This window comes from Centruroides sculpturatus, unplaced genomic scaffold, assembly GCF_000671375.1.
Source record: "Centruroides sculpturatus isolate CEXI.00-Female unplaced genomic scaffold, Cexi_2.0 scaffold74, whole genome shotgun sequence".
NCBI lineage: Eukaryota > Metazoa > Arthropoda > Arachnida > Scorpiones > Buthidae > Centruroides > Centruroides sculpturatus.
Window position 1 is genome coordinate 211,691 of NW_019384309.1, and position 12,309 is coordinate 223,999.

General features: G+C 33.5%; 1 protein-coding gene across 3 annotated transcripts in view; it reads right to left on the bottom strand.

Annotated features, from left to right (window-relative positions):
* The window catches only part of LOC111620571 (otopetrin-2-like), a 43,794-nt gene extending 31,987 nt beyond the window's left edge, over positions 1–11,807 (bottom strand). The window contains exons 1-3 of one of the 3 annotated variants that reach the window (XM_023362521.1): positions 11,281–11,807; positions 11,105–11,147; positions 2,673–2,861 (exon numbers count right to left, since the gene is read on the bottom strand). In XM_023362521.1, coding sequence (XP_023218289.1) covers positions 2,673–2,848 — 176 coding nt within the window. In that variant the 5' untranslated portion in view covers positions 2,849–2,861; positions 11,105–11,147; positions 11,281–11,807. Of the gene's footprint in view, positions 1–2,672; positions 2,862–5,247; positions 5,753–9,855; positions 9,911–11,104; positions 11,148–11,280 lie in introns of those variants that run through there. The other 2 variants (XM_023362537.1, XM_023362529.1) reach the window with 2 other exon arrangements.
* Positions 11,808–12,309: the final 502 nt, after the last annotated feature.

Consider the following 12,309-nt stretch of genomic DNA (forward strand, 5'->3'; position numbering starts at 1 on the left):
TTAAGAACACGTGCAACGTTTTTTGAACTTCTTAAAGTCTTGTGATGTCATAAAACGACTTCCAATTATAGTTTCTCCGCAGTCGAAGTTTAAAACGTGACCCACATAATGAATCATGCACCCGATAGTGTCAAGGATACAGTTCTAATTTTGCATAAAGATGTTCAGATCCATTACATTTCCAGGTTACTTAATTGTCGATTATTACTTGTAATAATTGATTTTTCTATCCATAATATCGATTAAATAATGTATAAAGTAGCTCTATATTACTTTATCTGATTGTTGATGCGATGATCCATGAAGATTTCCACCGAATGAGCCTTTCATCTGTCAGTAATTTTGAATTATTTTGTTCTTTCCAATAGAAATTATTATGAAATTTTGATCAACCATTTCCTTTTCACTTTTCCTTCATTATATTTTCACTTCGAAACTTAATTACGTTTATTTCCATGGCCATCTTTACGATTAAATTTCCATTCTTCGGATTACACCATAATGGGCATAACTTCGGGTTACAATAACTCTTTATAGCGTCATTACCAATCCGGTGCAAGTTATTAATCAAATATTCGAACGATACGCTTGCAAAACGTTCGTATCGATCGACAATATAAGTAACGAGCGTAACATTCTCTTTAATACCCACCAAAAACTACAATTTTCAGGAAGAAAAAAGGTCAATTTGGATGAAATAAAGTTAAAAAGAGGATAAAAATGTAGATATAAAATCATTTATCCCATTTTTTTCCTACAGAAAGAGAGAGTTTAGAAGGATCACTCGACACTGTTACAAAATCGTTTCTGGGTCACTTCAACTGCATCACTTTCCTCTTCAGTTTATAAATTAACTAAGAGGAAAAGTGGAACCAACAAACAACCTTGTTACGTCTGCATTTGTAGCACTAAACTAACCCAAATGATGACCTAAATTAGCATTAAAAATTACATATATAAGTTAACGAACGTAAACCGATAATTCCTTTCAGTTTCTTCTAATCTTCTTTGTTTATTTACCATCTTTAACGGTGGTTACGGATAAATCAAGAAGTTCTCGCTGATGTGTCACTGCAGAAATTTAATGTTAACGAGCTTGCAACTCACAATGCTTTCTTCGAAACCACCTGCCAGTGTTTGGCAGCTGTAAATGATTATAGGGAAGTTCCCCCCTATTCGTTTCTTTGTGCTGCAACAGATGCCCTTCGAATGTTCTCGCTGTGTTTATTGTCTGTTTTCTCATTACCTCGGCCAATTCTCGACCGTTCGTTCGCTCTCGTGAGCATTTATAAGTGGCACAATAACTAAATTATACGTGATTTTCTTTTCATTTTTTTTTTCATTTTGTCGTATTTGTGTCCTTAATATCTAGCTTTTGTTTTCTTCGTTACGTAAGATCTTATCTATATCTTTTATGCCTTATATTTTCCTACACTCTCCTATACCCACTAATACTTTCCTATATCTCCTTATATGTCCCTATATTTTTCTATCCTCTTCTATATATTCTTATAACTTTTCTTTACTTTCCTATACCTTTCAGTAACCTCTCAATCCCTTCAATTCTTTGTTACGTTGAAAATTTATTCTTTATTCAACTTTTGTACATGGCTCCGGAAGTTTTATTCATTCAAGCGTAGGCCGGGTCCATATCAATGGGAGGCGATCACGTGATTCTTCCTCCCTTCCCTTTCCTCGTGTCGTCCTCCACCCTGAAAGGGCAGTTTGCATCTCCCACCCTTTCCTCCTCCCTTTTTTTACAACAGCAAAACATCGCTTTGCTTTCCCAATTGTTTGATATTTGTGTCAAACTTTACGTGATCAAAGCGTCATAAGTTGACAATTTTATTATATAATTTATTTCTCTTTACTGTGCAACACACGCCAAGTATCGTGACTAACGAGGTGACGTCAGAAAACGTCATAATTCCCTTGTTTTAATCCATACTAGAAACTTGCACCGCCATCTTACGAAGAGTACTTAAAACACTGTATTTTCTGTATAATTTATTAAAATATTTGTACAAATTAATGGAAAATATTGTTATAAGCAATTTTTAATTAATTTAAAATAAATATATTTAAGAAAATTAGATTTTGATACGGCGTAAAGCTTTAGTAATGACAACGCTCAGAGCCACTTCAATATGCAAATTAGCAAGAGCTGTTGAATAATTTTGAAGAAAATAATGGTTGTAATTATAACTTACGCTTATAAAATTAATTATAACGATGTATAAATCTAGTTAATCTACATATAAAACCCCTCTTTAGCTCATTGCAGGTTCTCATTGAGGTTCTTCAGGAATATTTTCATACTCCTGAAGAACCTCTTTATTTATGATTTACGTTCATAATCTTTAACCACAGTCGCTACAGAAATGACTTCAGAAATCTTGCCCCTAAATCCCTAATAACTGCGAAATTGACTTTGCATATGGCATGGCTCGCAACTCTAATAGGATACCATTGGCATCCCATTAGGTACTAATTCTATAAAGGTTCTCCTGAACTGTAATACATGGTTCCGTTCCTGAAACCACGATACTTTTCGGTAATTAGCCCATGTGAGAATGTTTTATGGCTCCAGTAGGATGCCAATATGTAAATTTTGCCTAATTTATATTATTAAAAGTTATAAGTAATTATATAAGGAACTTTTATAGACTTACTTAGGATTTTTCGCTCGGTGTTTCTTGAGATTATCGTTAAAATTTAAAGTAATAATAGCATGATCATCATGACAATTGGCTTGAAGATTATCGAAAGAATTTCCTTTCTCACAATTAGTCGAAACGAATAAAGTCATACAACTGGAGTTCAAAAAAGAACTCTTCTTTCCTTCCATTCCAGATCTTCACCTGTAATTAAAATATTACAATTTCAATTCCGTGTGTAAATTAACTAAATATGGACTTTAAAATATCTTAAAATAATAACTGATTTTATCGTTATTATTATTATGAATTGTTTAAAATCCAAAAATCCCAAATTTGGAAGGGATCCACCAGTGGCCTAGTGGATAAAATCATTGTGGGTTCGAGCCTGACCATTTCACGTGTTTAACACTGAAAAAAGTTTTGCATAAAAAGTCCACCTAGGAGCGCCTTGAAAACTTGGTTTAGTGGAAACCAATCCAAGTTTTCAATATCAATTTATGGTATTCGAGGTACTTCATTACAATAATTATAAGAATGGTAACACTATGGATGAACTAACCCATTTCTGACTTTTTAATGAAGAAATCGGGCATCTTTTCGAAGAAAATTATATTTTTATGTTGGATTCACGTATTTGGATTTAAAAATCGCATCTTTACTCACGAAAAAAGGTTTATTGGTGTTTGGATGTTGGATTTCGGATCTTAAAGCAATGTGTAGTTGCCATTGCATCTTTCTCACTTTTGAATTTCGCACTCAGTGTTTCAAGAACCATTATAAGAAGATTTATGGATCTCTTGGAAAGAAATCTTAATGAAACTTCAATATCTTAATTAATGCTGGAGGAAGATTTAGTTGAATTACAGCACTCACGAAGAAAGGTAAAATGGTTATACAGTATATTTTTGCTAATTATACAATATGTGGAAATATTCCTTGCTTATGTCCTCCATATTATATAACCATCTGGCCTATCTATAGATTCCTGTGCCATAAATGAGTACGCATAACCAAATTTAGACTCTATAACATACAAAAAGCCCTGCTTATTTTAACCAAATAATAATGGGGAATATTCCAAATTTGTTGGAAAGAAATGCAAATCCTAACGATTGAAAGAAATTGCTACTCAATTTGATTCTGAATTCGAGTCATCGTGAATTTTTACAGCTAACTGCACCTATGGGCGTTGTTCTCTATTGGTCCCATTGTTACTTTTCATTGCTGACCTCATTGCTGGTTTTGCTGTGTTCTCTATTAACCCCATTGCAACTCGGGGCATTTCTCTCCTGATCGACCGTACATTGCTGGATTCGTAATGGACAAAATTATGGCCTGTGCCTAATTTACCATTTAGAGAATGTTTAATGTTACCTCTCTACTTATATTTTACAGAATATTCTAATTTGAACGAACGTAACTCGAATTAATGCTTTCTTAACATGTTTATTGTACTGTATATTACGTTACGAATGGATTAAAAGGTACTCAATTAATTATCTTTAATCTATAAATCATAAATTGTTGATTTGTTTTTGTTAATTTGCATCAGCTGTAAAGAATGTAACTCAATGGTGAGGTGCCAAATTCCAAGATCCACAGACTATGAGCTGTCGTTCGAATTTAGTATAATCATCGCTCTTCATCTTCTCCAAATTTTAAAATTACAAACGTAATTTTCGGTGGAGTCGATGAATCTGAACAGATATTTCTTTGAAAATAATGTATAATTTGGGAACATTTTGAATTTTCTTTCTTTGAATCGGTTTTCTTGAAGCACGTTTCCATTCCTTGTCAGACTGCCATTTTGTTGGTGATACATTCGCTTATTTTAGTAGTAAATTTCTATTTTGTTGCTGTGCTAGAAGGTGTTTCCTCAATAAAAGAGTAATAATAGAAAACTGTAATTAACAGAGAAGATCCTTTGCAATAAGAGAAATTCAAGAGATTCCTTGTTGCAATTCAAAAATTTCTTTTGGTTTATCAAATAATGAATCTTTTTTTTTCATTTTGCTTCGATTATTCTTTAATTATGAAGCATATGTTCTATTGGAAAACAAAAGTATTCTGTAATAATGGATAAAAGCATAATTACTGTGTATAGAGGGAAAAAGATCAAAACCAAAAGCCAGAGCTTAAGACCTTACTCTTCTAAACTCTACAATTTGGTGAAAGGGAAGATCCCTCTTAGATGTTACTGCTTAGAGCCTCAAGTCTAAATCCTAGTTTTCTTATGTAAATCTCGAAATTAGATATGTAACGCCATAGATATAGTCTTTATCTTTCTTCAGAACGAATATTAATCATTTTAAAGGTTGAATTAGAGGAAGATAATTCTTAAATGAGTAACTTTCAATAGTAGAATTTAAAATTTAACACGAATTTCTGAAATTATTCTAAAGAATCTCAGCTGTGCCCTTAAATCTCCTCACGAATTTTCTATGCCATTCGTATCAGAAGCAGAAACAAAGTAACTTAAGAATAAATATTTGAGAACAGAAAATTAATTATAATTAATATTGAAAAATGCCGTCAGAGTTATAATTTAGAACGAAATGATGGTCAAAATGCACAAAATTATACCCACCTTTAATATAATTGTTCTTCGGGGACAGGATAATACAATAACACAGCTACAAAGCGGAACTTTTAAGAAATTACAGAGGCACAACACTACGAAACACTACGAGAGTTATCGCTGTGTGTTCTTCACATGATGATGTAACAAAGACCCCTTTCTCACTTCACTTTACGATAATCTTAGCTTCATAATGTAACTCCAATTGTGTTTAACGTAACCTCTATCCTTTCTCGGCGTTAAGATACAATTTTACCACTTGATTCGAGTAGAAAGCGGGTAAAGAACACCAGAAACAAGTGTAGAACATCTTGGTGGGATCGAACGGACAATAATTAATACGTTATCGTTAATTTCGTGGTCTCGTAATTAGGACACGTGTACCAAAATTTCTAACCGGTATGCAGACGTGTCATTGTTATAATGATTATGTTAGTGAAATGGTAACGGTGCCAACTCGTTGTTTAGACGTTTCTTTATATACACGAGCTTCTGTTTTGGCCTACCGAAACGAAAAAGGGGGGAGAAAGAATTGGCATCCAAACAAAAACTCGAGATGATAATACTTTAATGGCGACACTCGATAAAAATAATGTTCATATATTGTTACGTTAGTTCTATAAATTAATAAGAAGAAAGACGTATTGTTCTTTATTTTTCAGGTTTTTGTTTAAAACATTTAGCAGTTTGTTTTGTCCACAATAATCAAATTTCCATTGTTTTTACGTAAATTTTCTATTGTTTATCGAAGAAAAACGTATATTTACTGTGTACTGGAGTAGAATTTATCTCCATTTTGTCCTGTAAGAACTTCATTCTGTAGTTTTTAAACCTGTTAAATTAGACAGTTCCCCATTTAGACAGGTGAAATTAAGAATGAAATTCCCCTCAGATTGCTATTGAACAAGGTAGAACCCCGATTTACGACTGGCATAAGTTTTCTATTGTCTATAAAATGTCATATTTAAGTACCTAACTGTTTGTTGGACATTCCGTTATAGTGTTATAGAGTTCAAATTTCGTTTCCAGGCACAGAACTGGATGGACAAACCTCAATTTGTAAACTAAACCTGCGAGAAATTGGAATTAGATTTATGACGGCTCTCTCGATTTTCTAGGAATTACTTAGGCCCTAAAGCAGAAGGGGATATTATTGTTTATTGTAGTTATTTCTCTTAAATTCTGTGACTCTTCTCTCCAAAGTATCCAATCGTAACCTCATTCGTGCATTGCAGTCAAGTGATTCTCGAATGTGGCCTTCAACAGGCTTTCTTTATTAAATTACAATGGATAATTCATGTATTTTGCTATGAACAGAGCGAGGCCTCACAGCCTGAGGACCTAAGCTGGCGTATGTGTAACTCCAACCCTGATGACCAGGGTTCCTTGATCTCTGAACGACCCGAGCTTGTTATCTAAACTTTGGGAGTGTTTTTATGTATAAGACAGATAAGTGGATGTGAAATTTAATTTAGGACACGTAAGATTGTGTAACAACTGGTAAGGCTAGAATTCATTTAAGAAATTTATTAGATTTCGTTCGTTTGCAGAATGTTAATATGTGACTGAACGTCTGGTTTCAAGTCGTAGATGGCGAGGAACGTCTTATTCTTGTTTACAAATATCAGTTATGCAAATGAGTTATGACCCTTTTCGCTTTAGGAATTTACCAGAATTCAAATAATTCGCTACAGCATGCAAAAGGAACTATATTGCATCCTGCACCAAATAATAATGGGCAATATATATATATTGTATTTAAGAAGAAAACCACACTCCTTGTAACTTGAGGCCCTAATATTTTATGTAAATCCGGCTCAGGTTGGCATACACTTATATGGATTCTCGCACTATCCTTTTGTGAGAACCTTCACGCATGGAGATGCTGATAGAGAATGCCACAGTCTCACGAATCTCACATCTTCTTAATGTCCATTCGCAGTGGTGCTTTATCCTATTGACACAAAGGTAATTGCTTGGGGTTCCACCAACAGGGGTGCCCAAATCAATCTTTTATAAGAAAACATTCCCCCAAAGAAAAATGTCTGAAGTCAAACACTGTACACGGGGTCCCCTAATTCAAATTTGCCTGGGTTCCATGAAGTTATAACGCGCTACTTTCCATTCTTTGACACGAGACGTTTACCTTGAAATTCCCTTCGCATCGATGATCTTGCACAAGATTTTTCAGTGTATTTAATTGGATATCAACTTTTTGGCATGTACTTTTAATCTCATATATTGCTTACGTAATACTTGCAGCTTGAAGAGTCGCTTCAGGTTACACCTGTACTTTAAACGTGACCAAATTTACATGATTATTTTTCAGTATTATAAAATTGATATTCTTTTTATAATCTTTAATTACTTTCAGTTTGACATTAAAGAAATTTTTATTCTTTTTTTCGACCATTATGCAATTTCATCATTGGAACGAAGATTCGAGTGCTCTTTGTTCTTACAAGTTTAATTTCAAGTGGAATATATTAGCTTACATATTCAAAGAACTTCAAGCCTCATTGAAATAGTTATACCCGCTGAACACTGGTAAGTTGCGGGTTCGCGCCTCACTAACCGACTGGCTAGTGGAATTTTCTATGATTTCTTCACGTGTATAGCACCTAAATGGGAGCCGATTTCCCATAGAAAGTCTTCTTGCAGATCACTCACATGTTGCATTGATTTCTCCTATCAAGACACTTTACGAAACACTTGAGGAACACTTTTTAAATAAACAATTATCAACTTTAAATGTCTCCAATGTAAATTCTACTGAAATGATTTCAATATTCTTCAAAAATAATTGCATTTTTTAACGGTAATGTTATTTTTCCCCCATAATTTGCTCTATCACAATAGAGGAATTCATGGTACTTCAGCAATCAATGGAAAGAAATGAAGAAAATTTCATTTTAAAATGATATTTTTCAAAAATTTCATAAATGCAACAAGCTTAAGTGAATCATTTTCTAAATTTTTATTACGTGAAGCTGTGAAGGTGTTTTTGAATTGTTCCCCGTCGTAAGGGAATTTCTAAAATTGATTACCAAATTACTCTGCAAGAAAAGAATTTCGATTTTTCAATAAATTCTGTTATATTAAGCAATACTTTTCTGAAAATAATTTTATTTTTCAATTGTTTTTCTCAGAAAATTTCAACAGAAATAGAAAATGTCCCATGCAGAAGATAACAAACAAACTAACGTTGAAGAAATTGAATACGCCTTCAGAAAAACGATAATATTTTGAATAAATTTTTCACTAGACCCGTATAAATTCAAGAGAATTTGATCAATAAAATATGCAAAATTTATAATTACTCGTCATAAAAGGTTTTAAAAGTAAAAAACTCTCCAAGAATTTTTCATGAACGATCGTCCCGGATATTTCTGGCCCCATCCTTCACTCCCCCATAGAACATTAATAGTTTGCGCAGTTTTTTCACGTGTCTAGCACCTAAATAGGGCCAAACATCCCATAAAAAGTCCTCTCGGAAGGCTGACTCAACCCTTGACTGATCGCCCATACTTACTATTGTCTTATTCCGTAAATTCAGTCCAATTACCAGGATGCCCCCATTATAGGCCTGCCCGAATCCACGATGGGTACGGACAAAAGGCCTTCTTATTTCCACAGGGCGAAAAGTGTTAAAAACGATAAGGTCGCACATGATGAATTAATATATCTGGAGCTATTTTTATTTTATTTTCGACTGTGGGTACACTAGTAGATCCTTTTAAATTATATTCAGCCGGATGTTGAGGAAATGGTTCCCACGTATCCGGAGTTACGCTTTATAAGTACCATTTAACAATAAAAATTCTAACATATTACCTTAAAATTACTTCAAACAATTGATTTTAAGATATTTTAGAAGGTGTTTTAGCACTCTAGAGGGCTAAATTCAATTTTTTATTTACCTAAATCGTGATTTCTTCCTTTGGATGAACTTGCAGTAGAATTTGTGCTTTGTACTTTATGTCTAAAGTATTTTCAATGATGCATTGTTGACAATTGCATCATTTGCTTCCAAATTCATTCGATTTCTAAATATTTACGAGCCAAATTTCGTTTTAAATTGCACAAGAGATTGCCGAAGATTGCAAACAACAAGATCCCTTCCAACGCCAACAACTGATTTAATTTTATGTAATGGTTCAAAGTTCTATTTTTAGTTATATTTACGTCTATTGCGAGTTGTAATAGATTTAACAGCTTCCGTGTTACCTATATATAACGCATTTTAATCCAAAAAAACAAGTTTTTTGCTAAGGACCTCCTCCTCTTCTCCTCATCATCAACTAAGAGAACACATTCTCTTCTCCTTCTACTAACTCCAACTACTTAAATTATTTATTATTATTATTAATAATGGTATCTAGAAATGACAATAAGCATATTTTTATGCACTTTGTCATTAAAAACCCCGATTTAACGTAGAATTATGAAAGTTGCAACATGCGGAACTTCACACACTTTCTATGGTTCTACTACTAATTCGCGCGCTTAATTTAGCAAAATAAATCAACGATTATATGGAAAATACGTTTTAAAAGCTTAAATATAATCAATTATTGCATTTAAATTAAAAAAATAGTTAATTAATCCTTGACTTACGATGCAATCCTCTTGAAAAACGTGAAGTAGCCTTCGACAGTGGATTGTATTAACTCTTTTCCCCCCCTTTTCTCTAATAAATTTAACCAAAAACTAGTTTGAAAGATGTTACGCAAAATAATACGCAACTTTCTAGGAAACCCCGATTTAGTGCAAAAAACTTTCAAATTCTCTATTATTAATTTTTATTTTAATTCATGATTTGAGGCAACCGCCTGTTACCCTAAATGATGAGGTCGTGTATTTAATTATATCAACATACACACTGTAACTATGTTGCACACAGAATATACAATATTCCTAAACAGGTAATCACTAAATGGGAATTTCCTATAACGTTTTTTCAATTGCAAAAACGTTGCATAAACGTTGCAGGATCTATTGTAAGAATGGGAATTTGTTTACAATTCTTTGTTTTTTTTTATATTTCGCGATTGTAACTACTAAAATATAACTATTTCGATGGATAAATTAAGTTTTAAAAAACGTTAAAACGGGGTTATTTTCTAAATTTCTAAACAAAATTTCTTATAAAAGGGGGGAAAGGTCGTTTACTGCATCTCGAAATCACACACACACACACACTAATTTCTTCTCTCGTTTTTTTTTTATTTTTAACTATAAATGGCGGAGTAATGCGGGGTTAAAGGTCAAAAGAGAGGGAGAATCTGCCATTTTAATATACAAAAATCCACTTACTCCTTTATTAATTGTAAATACTATCGACTAACTTCCTGTAACGTTCGCGACACTCTCGAATGTGTTACTCTTCATTGTTTCTTCCAAATCACCTAATTTATCCTAAAGTAACCCGGTTTATAGGGACGGATGCCAATATCGTCCCCCCCCTCTTCCCGTTCTCACTCCCCTTCAAGTCAAAATACTCTTACTAAGCCATAGAATGAACACAAAAGACAGATCTACACCCCCGTTTAGAAACGATGTTACTGCATACAAACCTTGCAAACCACCCCCATCCGGGCCATATTTAGGGGTTAAATTTGCAGAAAAACTGCTAAAATATGCTGTGGTTTGATACTTAATAGAGCTAAAAGGTTGTATTCGATCATGCAACATCCGGAATTGGAGAAGGAAGCGAACAAAGAACAAAGCTCTTATCGACGAGCTACCGATCGAATAGGTAATAACCTAGCAACGTCACGTGTTCTTATTGTTATGGTGAGAGGTCTAAGACCCTTTTGTTGCTAAGGAAATGGTAGTAAAAAAATATAAATGAAATAATTCTTACCGGGTTAAATCCGTGCCACTCCATTTTCGGAGATACAATGACCCTGTAACGAATTAATTACAATTAAGCTAACGTAACACATAACGTAACGAGATTCGATAATAACGCTTACATCTTAACTATTATGACGCGTAAATTACATAATTATGCACGTAAATGCAAGAGAAGATACTCACAGAATAGATGAGGAAGCTCTTGTCTCGCTCTCTCTCTCTCTCTCTTTCTCTTCCTCTTCCTCCTCTGGTTGCTAGGAAACGGGATTCCGGGATTCTCTACGATTTGTGAATGGCAAAATATTTCGTGTATCCGTCCAGATTTTTGGTATGATCATCGCATTTTTAACACGGATCGAGCGATGGTCCTCTCGAGCTATTTTTTGCAGAGTTTATGCTGGAGAGGGAGCCGAGATGTGAATGAAAATTTGGCAAACAGAACGATCCCACTCCATGTTTGCAAGGGATGGAAGTCTTTAGTTGGAGGTTTGGCTTATTGTATCGATTTATGCAGGTGCCCGGTCGTAAGTTATTCCCATTGGAAAGAGGAAAAACAAGATTCAAACGTGTTGATTCTTCTAATGACACTTCTCAAAAGTCTTGGAAATTAATACGCTGCCTTTCTGTTAGTTTCTCTTTATTGATATATTTTGAACCTGTTTAAAAAAGACAACACATCATTGGATTTTTATGGAAAGTTTACTTGTATTTCTATCATATTCCAGCTTAATTTATGAGTTTAAACAATTCAAATGATAAATGCATTAACATTTTCATTGTTTTAAACAACTCAGTTTATTGTTTATAGTTGACAGAATTTTCACAATAAACATCTGAAACGTATCAATTTTACCACCAACATTGGGATAGAAATTAGTTTTTTCTCCTCAGCATATGGTTTTTGCCTTCAACATTATATTAGAATGTACTTTCCACCCTTAGCATTGGTTTATAATTTAGTTTTCATCCTCATCATTTAAATAGTTTGTAGCCTCTCATCATCAGCAACTGATAAGCATGAAGATAATTTCCATTTTAAATAATTAAAGATAAAAATATATTCATGGTTGATAGAAGGTTCCACATAGATAATTTATAACTGAACAATTATTCAGTTACATTTTAAATAATTGAAACATATGTAATTATCCTGAAAATTCTGATGTGACTTACACAAAATCTCCAACCAAAGGATTCATCTTATGCAGTTAC